A 17991-nucleotide genomic window follows, 5' to 3' on the forward strand; every position below is an offset into this window, starting at 1 on the left:
GTAAAACTCAGACTCAAGGAAACTTATTTTACTTTCCCACAGGTGCTTGCAAGTGGCTAAAGCTGTTTTCAACATGTTCATTTTCTAGATGTCAATTTTAAAAAAAGCATCCTTTTGAGGCCTTAATTCTTTGTGTTTTTCAAATCCTGACCTTAACAAGTATCTCTTCTGTGATTATGGAGATTTTTTATGCCAGGAAACAAAATATTGGTATGGGTTTTTCAGATACATCATTCTATCACAGATACCTAACAGGTCTTAGTCTTGGGGAAAAAAATTAAATTATTCCCTTTCTCTTAAAGCATTTTCTGTGGAAACTCAAACTCAGCAGGTAAAGCAAGCAAAGTGTGTGGGGCATTATAAAATATGGCCAAAGGGCCTTTTATATTATTACCTATCATGCGTGTCTTTTCCTCGTTATTATCCCATCGGTAAACTACCCTCATGAGAGCTCTAAGTTTGTGTCACCCAATGGAACAAATATTTGTGACAAAGTTTCCTAGGTTCCCATGGGTCCATTCTTCTCCAGACGCACAGCCTAGGTGATACAGCTTGTGGATGCCCACAGATTCAGAACAAAACTACCTTCTTGCAGACGTTAGTGCCAGAAGGCAAACACAGCACTAAGTATTATCACCATGAGAACAAAAACAACTGCGTTGGAAAAGAGGAAGGAGGAAGTCAAGCAACAGAGAAAGAAATACAAGGATTTTAAGACCATTTCTGGAAGGAATGGGCCTTCAGCACTCACCACAGTTTCCGTGCGAGGACCTGTCTCCTTTCCGAGTGCCACACAGAATCTGTTATTTTGTATCTGGCAGAGGCTGTGAAATCATACTTCTGCCATGATATATTTAAGAGAAATACAACAAACTTGTAGCTGAACAGGTGACAAGGTTAGACGGACACCACCAGCCTTCATATTGCATTGTATTTTATCGAGTGCCCATGGGCAGGGACCTTTGTTAAAACAGGCCTTAAAAACCTTTCAAAACAAAATATCCAAACCAGATCACCACAAAGGTGCATACGTTTTTGTTTTTAACAGTTTCCACGGACAGTATCATCCTGAAGTTTCCCAGAGAAAGCTGAAGGAGGGTCTTGCATGGAGCACAGGTCAGGTATGCTGAGGGAAAGGAAGCAGCTCCCGGTGCCTGTGTGCGTGTGTGTAATGAGACACCTGCCAGTTCTTCACAAACCAACCTTGTGTTCAGGGAGCTCACTTCAAAGAACTACTTTAAATGCTGAAAGAATTACATAGATTTTATAAAAACAAACTTGCATATGTCTCAGAAAGAGCTGTCTAAGTGCCTGTCTCATACTGAAATCTTTAGAGCATAACAAGAGTTACGTGCGGTGCCATATTTACCGGTTATCCCAGATTCCTAAATCCACTGCTTTGGCTGGAGTCCTGGCCGGCTCCGGGGGGCGGACAGCTCCGGGCAGGGAGCGGGGCTGAGGGGGCGGGCGGGAGATCCCGCCCCAGAATCCGTCCCGGTGCCTCGGGAAGGCACCCGGCTCTGCCGGGCCGTGCGGTGGAAAGGGGAGTGGGCAAGATGTGCGTGGGGTCACAGAGGAGCAACAGGAGAGGAAGGAGCGCTACCGGGGCGGGGGCCGGGGCGGCTCGGCTGCCCGGCGGGCGGTGGCCGCCGGCGGGGGTGGCGGAGCGGCCTGAGGGGCGCGCGGCCGCCGGGGTCCGGGCGCTGCCCCGGGCCCTCAGCGCGGCGCGGCCGCGGCCGCGGCGCTGCTCCCCGTGCCCCGGCGCCGCGGCAGCTGCGGGCAGGGCGGGGCACCGGCGGGGCCCGCGGCGGCGGCCGAGGGGCGTGGGGCGGCGGCCGGGCCCTCACCGCGGGGCAGGACAGAGCGGGCCGCCCGGCGGAACTCCTCGCTGCGCCACGTGTAGAGCAGCGGGTTGAGGGCCGAGAGCGAGCAGAGCAGCAGCCAGCTGGCGGCCTGCAGCGCCGGCGGCGCCGGGCGCAGGAAGAAGCCCAGGAGGCTCACCCAGACCAGGGGCTGGGTGCCGAGCAGGAACACGCAGCAGAGCAGCAGGACGGAGACGCTGCTGAGGCGGCGCTGGGCGCGGCGAGGCGGCGGTGGCGCGGCGGGGAAGGGCAGCTGGTGCAGCAGGTGGAAGTTGAGGACGCTGACCCGCTTGGCGCTGCCCCGCACCCGCCGCACGATGCCGAGGTAGCAGTGGAGCAGCAGCGCGGTCTGGCCCAGCACGGCCAGGGCGAGGAGCAGGGCGGTGTAGCGAGAGCTGCCGTCCGACTGGGCTGAGCCCAGGGTCCAGAGCCCGGGCAGCAGCGGGACCGGGAGCAGGGCGAGGGCCCAGGAGAGCCCAATCATGCAGCCCGTGTGTCTCCGCTGGTAGAGGGCCTGGTACACGCTGGGCAGCTTGGTGATGAGCACGTACCTGTTGAAAGCCACCAGCAGGTGCGAGGCCAGGGAGACGGTGAGGCCGAGGCCAAGGAGCCCCCCTCGGAGCAGCCGGTACTCCGCCGAGCGAAGGGAGGAGGAATTGGGGGGCAGCAGCCCCAGCACAGCCTCCTGGGGCATCCACAGGGCGCACACGCTCAGGTCTGCCGCACAGCCGTTCACGATGAAGGCATTGCTGGTTGTCTGCAGCTTCTTGAAGGAGAAGACTAAATAGATGACCATCACATTGGATAAAGTCCCTGAGATAGCTAAGACTGCGTAGAGCAGCGACAGAAAGATGCGAGTCCCGGAGGAGTCCTCCCAGAGCAGCAGCAGAGGCGAGCTAGCACTCCAGGAAGAGGCGTTGGGCATCTCGCTGAATGCAGCTCAGTTTTGGCTTTGCCCTGTAAATCCCATCCTTGTCTGGGTCAGAAGTTCTGCTGCAGGAGTCCTCACCAAACACACGGGAGGCTGCACAGCTGAAGGACTCTAAGGCAGGTTTCAGTCATACAAGCTTTAAGGTCCAGAAAATGCTGTTTGCAGTAAGGATCCAAAAACCAGCAGTGTCCAAGGCAGGTAGGCAGCAAGAGAGTCCACAGATTGTAGCTGGTGAAGGTGGGTCCATAGGGAGGCAAATGGCTGTTGGCAGACCAGAGCACGACTGAGGTTTCTGTAGCTGTGAAAACAGCAAAAGCAGCAGCACCTTGCAATCGGCAGCAGAAACGGCAGCAACTGATACAAAGCTTTGCAGTTTCTCCTGTGCCACAGTACGTACAGTGTATATCATTCCAGGAAGATTCAGCCCTTCCACTCTTCATGAATTATTCAGCAGATTTTCAACTTGTTAAATCAAGAAGGAAAAAAAAAAAAGAAAGCCAAACCCTATCATGCTCCAGAAATACTCCAACTACACAGTCTGACTCTTTTCTCTCTGCCTTACCAGTATTCTGGGTCTAACCCATTTACACAACTTTCATTTGAAGCAAGGTTTTAAATCAGTATCAGTCACTTCTGTCTGAAATACAGTCCATAAACTGTAGAAATTTTTCTGCCTGATACTCACTTTTTAACAGATTTTTTTCTGATCTTTTTTTGGTTAAGAGTAAGGCTCAGTATGCTTCTGCAATTTTAGTTGATTTTAGAACTGGTCTATAACAATATACTTTCCAAATGAAATCTTTCAAACAAAATAAATAGACCAATCCTTGTAAGATAGTACTTATTTGAGGAAGCTGGTTCCCAATCTGAACATTTTACATCTCTTCATAAACCTCAGCCTGTCTCAACCCACAGGAAATCCTGCACTGCCACCCTGACAGGTGAACACTGGTGTTGGCGAGCACACAGATAACACAGGATCTGTGTAGTATTTGAAATGGTCTTGCTCCAAAATTAGTTCTAGGAGAGGTGAATAACAGCCTCTGAGGTGGACTAAAAACTGATTGAAGAGTAGGCATTAACAGTCCATTCCCCAATGGAGAATAATTAGTCATGGGATTCTCCCAGGAACCCTACCCTGCTTTACTAAAGCAGGGATGAAATGGTAACTGTCCTTAACCTGGACAAGACCTAATAAGAAACTCAGTAAGAGAACTTACATTTACTTTGAAAAGTTTTCCTGATACGGAATGCTGGTTAATTTTGTGATGAGCTTAAGAAAAAACTGCTTTTGCAGGTAGGTTAGGTATATGCTACAAAAGCAAGCAATCACAGCTTGTAAGGTATTATATGTACCAGAGACCTTCATAAGGCAATTTTAGATATTAAATCCTAATGCTAACAAATAGCAATACCAAAAGAATGTATTAGAAGGTAGTTATAGTTGCAATATACATTTTTTCAAGTTAAAAAGTTAAATTGTGTGGGTTAATGGATGTTGCAATACAGCATATATTTTATTTGATAAAAAAGGCTCATATTAACAATTGACAGAAATATCGATCCAAAGGTAGATTCGTTACAAACATGAATATCTATGTTCACTTTTAATTAATTAGATGGCTCATGTGCTTAAGGTTAAAGACATGCCTCAGTGATTTACTTCATCAGGCCCTTAATTACCATATTTTTTGCCTGCTGCACTTTACAGCGTAGATCTAATCAAGTGTCAAACCTTTTGAGGCCTTTCATTGTTTAGTTGTCAGTAAAGAACAGTTATTATAGAAACTAAAATCCTCCTCTTTCTGCAGTACTGCAATTGAAAAATAGTCTCTGAATTTGTAACAAGAAATACCTCCCTAACTGGAAGGCGACATGAAGCATACTTTAAAAAGAGATTATGATGACTAACTGTTTCATAAGATGTTAGCCACACAATATTATGCCCCATAGAGACCTTTAGATTTATTTGATCCATCCTTTCATGTTTTTAGAGATCTAGTGCACTACAACTTGTTCTCCCAGAACCAGATATATTCATATTTGAAGGAACAGAAATGGAAAAGTTCAAGGAAAAGTGATCATAGGATATATAAATAAATTTCAGGCTAATTTCTTAAAAGCTACAACATTCTAAAAGACCTTTCTGACCTTTCACTGTTCCAAATTTTTTTTGTTGTTGTTAAGAAGCTGATTGTTGCAGAATACTGATTTATTTATGAATAAAAAAAAGTTGTACATAAACTGGTATTTATGTATTTCATCTAATAAACCAATAAAAGTCTAGAAAAAGGCCAAGGGAGAGCTTGATTCCTATGTAGGAGAACCCACTTAATTAGCTGTTCTTCCTGTATATTATTTACTCTGCACATCCAAATCACCAACCATTATTCATCCAAATGCAGTTGCAGAAGCTTTTGTTGTCTTTTAGATCAGACTGTCACCAGAATTTGGGCAACTTGGAAAGCATCCACTCTATTCCCAGCTTTCCCATTCCTTTAGAGTGGCTGTGTAACAGTTACACACTGTCCACATCTATTGCAGGAGAGGCTGACAGGCTAATAAATAATCATGCAATGCAACAAATTTGCTGAAAATCAGCAACACGGTTAAACAAATGTTCAAACCATTTGTGATTAGTTTTAAATTGAAGAAGAAAGCTATATTGTTTAGATTCTTATACACGAAAAACCTGCTGTTGGTGAGATTACGAGACCTGTTGCAAATGCAAAAAAAGTCACGGTATATTACAGCTGTAACAAGGGGCCTCACCCAGAAAGGATTCCCCAGTTCAGACACAGCTTTGAAGTCAGGGTATTTTGAAATATAATGCCATCATCATAATATCAACACGTTGATTAAATACCTGGCATTATACAAAGCATAAACAAGAAGGTTTAGAGAGATTGTTAGAAGAGGTACCTATCTTGCTAGTGGCCTTTTGCAATGTTATCCTACTTTTAAGTACATTACATGGTTTACAGGAAAAAAGGTGACTTTGAAAAAGTTATCTTCAGTTAGAGATCAAATCATCAAAAGATCTAAGAAAAAACCAAGAAACAAGGAAACTGGCTTATACAGGCATTTTATTATCAATTAGCTGTATATATATATATATATATATATATATCTACATTTCAAAATTAATCAGTATTTTATTAAGAAAAATATTAATAACAAAGTAAATGAGAAAATTCTTTATAAGAGGTAGAATTACCTTATTAATCTATAATTCATATACAGGATATTGTATATATATATATACACACACATATGCTACTTTGTGTGTATATGTTACATATACACAGTTGCAAAAATGTACAGTATTGCATGTAAATTTTATTCAGTGATTTTGATTTTTATAGCTGCTCTCAGTATTGCTTTTGAACACTTTCAGTACAACTTTCCATAGCAATTTGTGATCTCATCTTTTAAAAAATGATGTAGCACTTAACTTCAGATATAAAGCAAATGCAGGGTATTCACAGGTCTTCAGGAACAAAGACTGACAACTCAACTAAGTTTTATTTTCAAGTTTCTGCAGCTATTGGAAAAAAAAATAAAAAGGTAACAAATCTGTTTTGTTTCTGTCTTGTACATGAGGGGCAAATAAAATCCTCACAATTGCTTATATTCTTTTCCTTATCATGCATTTGTGAAAATTTTACACATGATCTTTAGTACCTCCTTGTAACACCATTTCAACTTAAGCCTCGTTCCTAATCACATCTGACTGACCTGTATGTTCCACAGAGTAAAGAGCATCTTTACTATGACAAAAGCCTTCCAGGAGGCTACCTCAGCCATATGCTGAATAACAAATGTGCGGGTTTACAAAGCATCCAATTGATAGATAAAAATTTAATATATGACCAACATATACTGTGTGTTGCTAAGGAAATTGCACACATACTGCCAAATGCAGGTTAAAAGCATGCAAGTATGCAGTGCTACCTAATTCATTGTACATTTTTGCCAACTTCAGTCTGGTCTGCCTTCATTTTTGCAGCATATATTGCATAGCAAAATCAACAGTCCACATTGAAACCAAAACATAAATCCTTTAAGAAACTGAAAGAGCATTAATTGTACAATTGAGTTATCACATAAATTATTTCTTTGTTGCAGTAGATGATGTAATTACATCACATCTCAACAAATATTTTCCCTTTATTTTTCTTTCATTGTGTTTCCTTAAGAAACGTTAGCAGCCAGAAGTGGAAAGCAGATTATGTATCAAGTGCTTTTAGCTGATATTGTAATAACAAATCTCTCACTAGTTAGACTTCCATCAAATTACCAGAAGACCAATTACTAAAAAAATAAATTACATTAGGCTCTAAGCAATAATGATGGACCCATAAAACAAGAAAAATCTCTTGTTCATAAAAAAATTATATCTTTGATAAACATGTACAAATTCTTTAAAATACACATTTTTGTAGCAAAGTAGACCCTAAATTAAAATATATTCTAGTTTTTACATAATTTTTATATATAGTTTACCAAAATATTCTCTTAAAACATATTTTAACACTGTACACAAGTTAATAAATGTCTTAATGAAACTCATTAGAAATATATTCAAGCTGTCTCAACATAAAAAATTAAATTTGTATATAACAAGGAGTAGTAATTTCCATAAATTCAACTTCAGTGCATCTGCAGTAGTCATTAACAATAAATTTCTGCCTGTTAAGAAGTCTCCTCTTGGTGTTAAGGAATTAATACATCTTGTATTGCAGGTTCCTCCGTTTAATGAGCAGCTTAGCAGCTTCTTCAGTTCTTCTCCATCATGAAGGACACCGATTTGAAGAGCTCAGCAGGTTTCACCAAAGCAGCAAGGCTTTAGTACTGAACATACCCAGACTGAAGGGACTGTGCAGAGAAGAAAAACTGATTAAAATTTACTGGAGAGGTTGTATTTATATATATAAAACATATATTCACTTAAGGGGTAGAGGAAGGACAGAAGGGAGAAAAATAAATGAATAGAGTTGGGGGGGAACAGGACAGATGGGGGACACCTGAATCTCTACATAGGTAAAGATGAATAAAAAAAAAAGAAATTAAAATCTGAGTAAAGTCCATCAACTTTGCTGTATCTACACTAACTTTTCCAAACCAGTTTCTTAAGAATCTTAACAAAAGTGTTACAAGTCCTTTAAAATACCACTCCTACTGCAATTGAATTGTTTCCATTTATCCTGAATGAGAAGCCAACTGCTACTGTAAAAGTCAGCTTACTTAAGATGTTGATTCAGATAATGATACAGGAAACACATGATGTAGTTCATTATTGAGGAAAAAAGCTACATCAGTAATTACACAGATGCATAAGTTTATGTATGACTATCAAAACCAGATGAAAATGAAGCACTGCAAATGGTTCATCTGGATTAGTAAGAAGTCAGTATAATTAAGAGAAAATCATACCCTGCTCTACTTTATTTATTTACATAAATAAAGTTTCTGTTTCTACCGAAGTCTAAAGTTTTATTAAAAAGTTAATCAGCTTAGACAGTATCCAGTCATTTTATTAGCTCCTATACAGATGTGTTTAAGAAGTCATTCTGATGAATATAAGTCTTGTACACTGATGAGCTGTCCCAGATTAGTATGGTTATAAATAAAGAGCAAGTAAAACCCCCAAATGTATTTTAAAACAGCATCAATTCTTCAGTATTAGAGAGAACTACTGGAGACCAACATGACTCCTAAGACAGACTAGACCCTCACAGTCTTCCCTTCCATTTTCCTACTATTCCTAACTAGTCATTACAGAAAATGCTCTTTGGCACCTGTAATGAAACACATTAGTACAAGTGCACAATACATTTATATAGAGCTTTATAGCTCTAGCTAGTATCACACAACTACTTTCCCCCTATATTTTAAGTCTCAGTGTATATTTTCAAAGTTGTCTTTTAAATGCATTTTCACATCTTCAAGATTTGAGACCATTTGGATATTTTCCTAGGTAGAAGAAGTGCTGTCAGCATATAGATTTGAATACCACTGACTTAAGGTCTGGTTTTAGTAAGAGCAAGGCAGAAGGAATAGCCTTCCTTAATGAGCACTTGAAACTTCTCCTCTCTTAATGATCATCAAAAGCTTCTCATTTTCAGAAGTGCATTTTAACAACTGGAAAGATGGCTACACTTAATTAGTGCAGCATTTGAAATGGATCCATCAAGAGAGAATCCCAAGAAAAGCTGATTAACAAACATTTTAAAAGGCACGAAGTGTGGTTATATACTCTCATATGTTGTACAGTAATAGATTACTTTAAGCTTGGACAGATGAAAGGTGACCAGAAAGCACTTTATACTCTTAAAACCAGCAAGTGTTAGTTACAAAGAACTGAGAACATCAGCCTTTCACACTCAGCAGACAGCAGTAATCAGGAATTCTACATCATAATTTCAATGGAAGAAGCAAACAATAAATTAAAGATTATGAAGTTTAAAATTGTGCAGTTCAGTGTTAAAAATTGTTTAAAATTTGTGCAGTTCTTAAAATTGTTAGCCATCCAAGTTACAAAAAATGTGGGAAAAAACCATCAAGAAAACACATTAAAAACCCCCAAATATCCAGCAGCATATATTGTTTGGAAATAGGATAGCAAGTTTTGGTAATTTTCATTACAGATGGGTAGGCACAGTTTATTTACTTTCAAATGGAGAAATATGATTTTCAGTGTGTTCCCACCCTCGTAATTTTTTCCTAATGTCTTCTCATCAAAATCTTTTCCAAATACAGGGAAATTATTAAATCTAAAGAGCCTTTTTCTTCAGATTAATCTATGTGACTTCACATAAATTTCTATCTCTAAAAACATGGTCATACCTGTAACAACTGAGCTATTGTAAAGTATACAGCCTCACATTTGAGTTTGAAAAATTTAAACATAGCAGGAGAGGCTTGTTGTTTTGATTTTTTTTTTTTGCATTTTCAGAAAAGTCATTCATGTTCAAATCTCTTCACATGTCTGAAGAGATTGACTGTAAAGTTTCAAAGCCTGTAATTGTGCTTTTTTCCCTGCTTTTCTTTTAAATCTTTTGAGGAGTTTTCTATTTTAAAATTAACATTTGCCATGAATAAAAGCATGGCCTATGCTTCCAAAAGTTTCATTAAAAACAAAAAAAACCCACCAATCCATTTGTACAAGTAATTTGCTGGATTTAATAAAATCTTATTTAAAATAGAGTTAAAAATAGAAGAACAAAAAAACCCAAACAAAATTGACTGCTGAACTGCCAAGATGAGAGTATAAAATCAGTTGATGGAGAAGAAATCTCAATGTGGTCCCATGCCATGTCAGGCTTGCCATTTAATACCCAAGTAACACACATTTAAACAAAGAACTAAGAATTAGATGGTTTCACTACAGTTAAGGATATCTAATGAAGTTTATGGTGAAACAACTGCTTAGATTACTTTCATCTTTCTTCAAGAGGAGGCACAGAAAGCTTCATGGGAAAGAAAATCAGCACCAAATGCACTGAGGCACTAGAACTGTATTTGCTGATATGGGACTGCAGGACCAAGCCAGCCTGAATTTGAACTGTTTCAAGACAGAATAACCCCACAGCATTCAGGCCTATTTGTTAGGATTGGAACATGCCTTCTCCCCAGATAATTGCAAAAACGTAACTTAAGTTTTTGGAATCGTGCATCAACTCTCCTAAAACACTGCTGCAATAGGAGTGTTGCTGCAGGCAACAAGAACCACTGTGAATATACAAGAGCCACTAACTAACTCAGGGTGCATTAGAGAAAATGTACACACACATGAAATCTGTGGGTCTGATCAATTTGCACATCAGCAAGATGCACTAGTGCTTGGTTTTTGCAAAGCCTATCCTATCTTCATTAATGGTAATTCTTATCAAGAAAAACCATGTTACAGGTAAAGATGATGCATATGAATTTAAAACACTGCCAACACGTCTCAATTTTTTGGCAATGTTTCCATCTTGCCAGTTTCCATGACAGCTATAGAAGCAAAAGGTGACTCATCTTAAGACTACCCAGTTACATATTCTCCAATAAAAATACATTTTAAAGAGCGATATTTGGATTTAGAATTATTGTAAGAACAAAGGAAAAATCGTATAGCAGTACCTTAAGTGTAATTATAGTTGAAGAGAGTAATTCTGCAAATGTTATTGTGGGATGTTCTGTTTAATCAAAACACACACTTTGTAAAATAAAATATTTATTCTATTTACTGGAACAGCAAATTTTCTTTTTTTTTCTTTTAAAAATTAAGCTTTTCTTCTAGTTCATCAGCATAAACACAATAAAGTGGATTATAAGCTTGCAGTGATGAAGGACAAATACCATTAGAGAAAAATACATGTCAGACAATAGTTACAGTCATGCTTATTTTTTATTTTTTCTTTTTGTTAAGTGGAATGTGGAACAGCTGTATAAATGCTGTTTCATTACAAAACACTGGGAAAAAAAGATCAGTGAATAACCTTCTCTCCATACCGCAAGAAAAACTCACTAATGAGTTTAGTGAACATAAACTAAAACTGAAAAACTGCTGTGCTAGCCATTTCAAAATGCTCCTGAATCACTCATGTTAACAAAGATAAATAAGTAAGAGTGATAAGGTGATTTTTTGAAATAAAAGCACTGCATGATTACAGTTGGTTAGCTTGATATCTAACTCAGGGAAGGGAGATTTTGGCAATTAAGAGAAAAGGAATTAATCAGTATCATTCAAGAGCCCTTTGATGGGCTAAATGCATAAACAGAGCACCAGGACATGTAAAGACTTCTGTCAGGTACATCACCTGATGTGTTCCAATTAGAAAGAACACAAACACTGCAACAAGCCTTGGCTGGGCTGTCACGACTTCAAGCAATTTCAGCATCTAAGGCAGTGAAGTGGAAATGATGAAACAGAATCCTGTTTTTAAAAGAATTCTGCCAGAACTGGTAGCTTGATACTGCTCCATATTTTGCTGATGAGCTTTAGACCACTGGTAAGTGCCACCAAAAGCAAAACAGTTTCATGTAAGGGGCTGAGGTGGTAAGGAAAAACCAATTTTCCTTGATGGGTTAATTGGTCCCAGAAGAGGAGGGGAGGGGAAGGAGAAAAAAAACCGCAACCAACCAACTAAAAAGAAAAAAGATGATGCTTTTCCACAGAATTCCATGTGGAAAAAAATCCCAAATCAAAGCAAAAATCCCTCCAGGAATGCAGGACATGGAACTCAAATAAAATAAACAGAAGTCATTATCGTCAATGGTAAGAAGTCATCTTCTTTCCCCCCTCCCCCTCAGCTCCCAGTGCATAACAGTCAAAGAAATTAAAAAGAAGCTATGTAGTTATAGGCAGGGTAGCACTGCATAGCAGCTTTCCTGACCAGAATTATTTAAAAACCTAAATAATTTGAACACTTTCCAAAAGGATTTTTGAGTTAACTTAGCTTATCAAAAGAAAATCAAGTTGAGATGAGAAGCATGAGATAACTCCACAATAAGAAAATAAGACAACAAAGGGCTATAACAGTGACATAATAAAGAGATACAGGAAGTTTCAGGTTAAAGTGAAATAGTTTAAAGCATGACTCTGTTCAATCAGTGGGACTAATCTTTCAGAAAAATTATGTTGCCCTCAAAATATTGCCCATCTGTATATTTGCCAGTGAGCTGCTCACTACCAGACAGAAAGCATTCAGAGATTAAATGATTGAAAAACCTACTCTTGTCTTAAACCTCAGGACATCACAGTGACTGCATTCAGTCAATTGTGCAAAAAGCAGGTAACAATTTAATGCACTCCTCTGTGACAGAGAGATGCACAGGGCTACAGGGTATATTTAGCCTTAATCAGGCTAAATGCATTAATCAGAAAATATATGTTTTCATATCGGAAACACATTGCAAACAGGAACACTTTTTAGCCATTATTATAATGAAAGAATATTATTTCCCAGGTAAATCAGAAACCTGCACTTTGCCATGTAGACTCTGCATGGCATGACTCTAAGAAATGCTGCTTCTCACGTCACAGCATATAATATATAAAATAGAGTATTTTTAGCTCACCTCCCTCTTCAAAGACTGGAGATAGAATCTTGTTTAAAGACCTTGCTGCATTTGACTGTGTATAACCTCTACTCCTCAAGAGCAAGCAATATCAAGCCAAGAATTATTCAAAGGCTATATCCTTTATATCCCTTATAGCCTTCCAAGCATTATTAAGTCATTAAGAGAGGTAGGAAGAAAATGAAAGATGTTCTTATAACAGGAGAATAGTGCATTTTAGAAAGGTTTTTTTCCTTTAAAAATGCTTTCCATTCAACCTAGAACTTTACACTCTGCCTAAGGTATTTAATTTAAATTAACGGTTTAAGTCACTTAACAGTTCTACTGCAGAGAGACAACAATTAATTTCCTTCACTGCAATGCACAGAGCTGTAAACACCTCTCTGCTGTCAACATGGCTATTTCACCTATTCCACCTGTTCATGAATTGCTCCTTTCTTCTTCCTTAAACCACACCAACATTCCTTGTTTTATTCCCTTTTCCTGAATCATCCTTGTCTAATAAAGAAAGGCAGGCTACAATTCTGGAAGTTATATTGTAACTCACCCCCTTCTTCCGACATAGATTTGGGGAATTTTTGTGTCAAAGCCAACTATGTTGCACCTCAAGGGTTTATGAGATGCAGGAGAAACACAGCACTACCCTACAATTTTGTAACTATCTAGATACAAAAGAAACCTGAAGTGTCACCAACACTTAATTTCATGTCCTCTGCCTATGGAACAGACCCTCTAACCTGGCTTTCACTGTAAAAAATCATTTGTAGCATTAAGTTACTGCAACTACCTCTCCAAAGGAAGTGATAGTTCTTAGCTTTTAAGATGTTATATTTACATTCAACCTTTAAAGCTGCTTGAGGAAAACAGGCTTTGTTTCTGTAATGCTTTACATTGTCAGTACCCTCCTGAATTCTGGCCTATTGTGAATGATGTCAGCTTAATTTCATGACTAAGTCATATTGCAATTACAAGGAGTTTCTTCCCTTAGGATGCTGCATGTAAGTTTACATGCCTATTCTTTATGCATAATATGTAGCTGTAAGTAAAATATGAAAAAAACTTCTAAAAATGCAGTTGGCAGCATATAATTCACAAAAGAAACAACTGAAAAGAATGGGAATGGACTGACTCTCTAAAGAATTATTGTTCAATACATTAAATATGAGACAGTATTGAAAGTGAGACATTAAAAAAAGAAGAAAAAAAAATCAGCCAATTTACCACTTATTATTCAGATGAGTGATTGCTCTCACCCACTGGTGGTGACTTTTAGTTCCAGTATACTCAACAGGAGCAGAGGACTGAACTTCTGAGGACTGAATTTTTGTCAGTATATTGGATTGAAAACTGGAAACCCCTAAAAAGAATGACTTTCCAGAGCAAACAGAATGCATGAACAAATGGAAGACTCATCAATATATCTCAAACAAACATTCCTTCCTGGCTTGATATACAGCTTTTCACCTCTCTCTTCATCTCTATGCCTGAAGAAATTAAACCAAATTAGTCAAACAAGAACAGTCTTCTTGTTTCATCTCACTTTTTATCTCACTTGAAAAATCTCAATTATATATAGCTGATTACAATCCCATGTAGCAGAAAAAAAACCAGAGTCAAATTAAAGAGGTGAGGATGTGGCAACATTTAAGAACTCCCTTGCAAAAAGTTACTGCTGCTGTTCAAAGTAAAGTTTAAACTCAATTTTAAACACAGTGCAGAACAGTGATTCTAAGATCATGGAATATCAGCATTTATTTCCAAATAAACTGTAGTGGATAAGAAGCTAAATTTATTTTTTTTTTAAAGAAGGAGTCTGAAAGCATCAAGTATTTTGAAGAGCTGCTTTAGTCAAGCAGATTCTACCACAGTAGGAAGAACTCACTGAGTTAGAGAATACAGAATCACATTCCCTCAACTAACTTCAATGCTCTGTTTATACAGATTACATTTCACTCACACATGCAATTTAATTCCACAATGGAATAATGAGATTTTATTTCCTATTGTCATCTATCCTCAGAAATAGCAATTCATACTCCCAAGCTACAGAGATGGGGGTTCTGAACTGTGAGTGGTGCCACAACCGAGCTGCTAACAAGAGGGTAGGTCCTCAACTTCTGCAAGAAGAAAAGAACACAGCCCGTGAATGACCTTTGGCAGGATATCCCAGGTACATGCTATGAATGATATTAGCTGTTTTAAAGCAGACTCACCACACCCAAAAGCACCAGCAGGTATAACACTAGAACTTTTTTATATGAAACAATTTATCAGTGCTAAGGAAACAGAACAGTGATGTGCTATACTCTGAAGTTAATTTTGCACAAACACAATTTTATTTCCACTAAGTAAAAAAAAATAAAAATCCTAAGTGTCAGAACTAGTCGAGACAGGCTGACAGGCTCCCTTAATCATAAGCAAAATCTATTAAAAACAGTGTGCTATTTTTTATAATTAGTAGGCTATCAAATCCTTGGAAATCAGGTATTTTAAATTGGTTTTAGATTTATAGTAGTAGATATGATTTTGTTTTCCCTAGAATAGATGAAGCTGTTTCTGATTTCATAACTGAAGCTCCTCTAGTCTCTCTTCTCTACGTTTGGTATAGAAACACTTTCAAATTGCATTTGTTTATCAGTACATCCCTCTTTATACAGACTCTTTTACACAGCAAAAGAGCACAAAAGCCCAAGGCACCAGAGTTGTTAAGGAATCAAAGCTTCAATGTGAGACCATCAGAAAAATCTTGCTTATATTACTTGCCACATTTAGTGTTAGAAAAGGAGCAGGTTTCAAGTCAAGAGCATTAATTGCTCAAATAAGCCCTATCTTTAAGGATGTTCTATCTTCTGTTTACTAAGGTACATACAAGGGCTTCTTAAAATCTTTTACTGCACAGACATGAAGACACATCATTAACTTATAGACTGTGTTATGGATAATTTGAAATACAATCCAAAGGGTAAGAAGGTCCATAGAAAAAGTTATCAGAAAAGATGTAAAGTTCAGGCACAATTTATGTTCATGAAGCTTCCATGTAACAGATGCTTAGAAAAGATGGAGAAAAAAGCAGCTGAAATGATAGGTTACAGACAAAGGTGCTGTTCAGAAACATTAGAGGAAGCTGGAGAATTATGCTGAGTTAAGATTTTTTTTTGCAACAGTTTTGCTCACAGAAGCAAGGAAGAAAAGCATCAGTGAGCTGCCTGAAAGTGCTGTTGTGACTAGGACTTACAGGAATGGCCTCTGGTATGCTGCTGGAGGAGCTGTATGGCCCATAAAGGAAGGCTGGTGCATACTCATCTGTCACGTCGCTGTGAAAATTGCTTGGGCTGCTCAGGTTGTTGCCACTACAGCTGTTTCTGTTGTATAAGTTGTTGTTCAGTTCATGGCTTTTTCTGTGTGGCAGCTGCAAGCTGCCATTCAGGTGACTGGAGATAGGGCTTACAGAAAAACCTGTCCTAGAGGACGATGATGTCATATTGCTCTCATCACCATCTGAAGAATCATACAGGTTCCCTAGAGAACTGGCTAGTCTGGAGTTTATGGAAACGCTGAATGGGAAACACATGCAGGGAAAAAGATATTCACAAGGTATGTAGAGATAAATACAAAAATGTAACACACAATTCAGAAGACATAGGTGAATAACACACACTATTTTGAAATAATCTGTGTTTGCACACCGGTTCATTTCTAGCTCCTAATTAACAAAAAGCAGAATTCTTTGTAAGGACTTTCCAAGTTTTGCCTATTCAAGCACTACACCATGACCAGCTTTCACCTCTGTCAAACCACACATGCATGCAGGAGATGGTGTTAAAAGGCTTAGGTAGTATCTGCTTTACACTGAAGTAGTTTGTGTACATGGAACAGTTTAAGAACTCCTCCTCTGTTTCTTGCTATCAGTTTTGTGATTCAAGCCTTCAAGTAACCAAGGAGTAATATGACAAAATTTGAGACTAGAAATAGGGTGTCCTGAGATACCTCAAGCTGGTTACTCTGCTCAAGCAAATATTTGTGCACATATTTATTAAAAATGCATCAATCATTCTGAGTGTAATTTAATATATAGAATTACTTAGGAAAATAGTTATAATGGAGCTAAATAGTAATAAATCAAGGGTTCATAAAAAAATTAATTACCACTCCATATTCTGAGAGTAATAGTATATAGACTAGTGGGAATATCTACAAAATATCTATAAACTGAGATAAATGAAGGAAACCTTGACAACCCACTTGAACAAGACAGTACTGTTTCTGATGACACAATCTATATAAAACTCTCAGACCAGTAAGACAGATTTAGGGTTTTGATTGTTTTTTAAATCTGTAGGCAACTAAAGTTTGGCTAGTGAAACAGCAAATCACTATAAGGAAATCCAAGTCTTCTTAGAGCCAAAAAGAGCAAGCACTTCATAGGCTGCAGATGTGCTGACAACCACTGTGGGATACTGCAAGCATTTGTACAAAAATGAGAAGAAGAAAAAAACCTTTTAAGGGTAGAGCCTGAGGATGTGGAAAGTCTGCTTATTCTTTCTGCAGATGGTGAAGTGACAGCCATCACTCTGGAGGCCTTCAGAGGAGATATGGATCCTTCTGCACTACCTGAAGAGGTCAGTCTAAAAAGAGTACAGAGTTCCAGTGAGAAGCAAGATTTTATAATTAAAATATACATCTCCAACACATACAATCTATCAATACATAGATTGCTATTTTAAAAAGTGTGAATTCCCAAGTCTCAGAACTCAACATCAAAACTCAAGTTTGCCTGCTAAAACATATTTTAAAAAAAAATTTCCAGATATCCACTCCAAGTATTTCCCCTGCTGAACCTTATCAAAAAGTTACAAGCTACTTTTCACCTTGATAATTTATGAAGGCCAAGTGTCCATTTTTTATAGATTTATTGTAAGTTTTATCATAAATTTTACAACTCTAAATGTAAACTTCATTAAGAGTACTTTTTGAGCCTATAGAGCAAGTATGAGTAGAAAAACCCAAAACTGTAGCTTTTTCAGGTCAGCATCATTTCCAAATGAAAACTTTCACCAAGTTGTACAGAACATGCAGTTCTTTCTAGGGATGGATTCTTAATGACAAAATCCTTCATGTGTTGATGAGCTG

General features: G+C 38.5%; 2 protein-coding genes across 3 annotated transcripts in view; both read right to left on the reverse strand.

Annotated features, from left to right (window-relative positions):
• Positions 1-1716: 1716 nt before the first annotated feature.
• GPR88 (G protein-coupled receptor 88) lies at positions 1717-3305 on the reverse strand. Its single transcript, XM_018912593.3, has one exon. It carries the CDS (start codon positions 2785-2787, stop codon positions 1717-1719), a length of 1071 nt encoding a protein of 356 aa, XP_018768138.2. The 5' UTR covers positions 2788-3305.
• Positions 3306-4289: 984 nt separating this feature from the next.
• CDC14A (cell division cycle 14A) overlaps positions 4290-17991 on the reverse strand; it is a 54552-nt gene continuing 40850 nt past the window's right edge. Inside the window, exons 14-17 of one of the 2 annotated variants that reach the window (XM_050977488.1) lie at positions 17358-17486; positions 16097-16415; positions 14083-14231; positions 4290-7671 (exon numbers count right to left, since the gene is read on the reverse strand). In XM_050977488.1, coding sequence (XP_050833445.1) covers positions 7623-7671; positions 14083-14231; positions 16097-16415; positions 17358-17486 — 646 coding nt within the window. In that variant the 3' untranslated portion in view covers positions 4290-7622. The remainder of the gene's footprint in view (positions 7672-14082; positions 14232-16096; positions 16416-17357; positions 17487-17991) is intronic. The other variant, XM_050977489.1, reaches the window with a different exon arrangement.

The sequence above is a fragment of the Serinus canaria genome, chromosome 8 (genome assembly GCF_022539315.1).
Source record: "Serinus canaria isolate serCan28SL12 chromosome 8, serCan2020, whole genome shotgun sequence".
In the NCBI taxonomy this organism is placed as follows: domain Eukaryota; kingdom Metazoa; phylum Chordata; class Aves; order Passeriformes; family Fringillidae; genus Serinus; species Serinus canaria.

What these genes read in the sequence shown, in the direction of transcription:
- GPR88 (XM_018912593.3), bottom strand. Translation starts at nt 2,787, where the DNA reads ATGCCCAACGCCTCTTCCTGGAGTGCTAGCTCGCCTCTGCTGCTGCTC.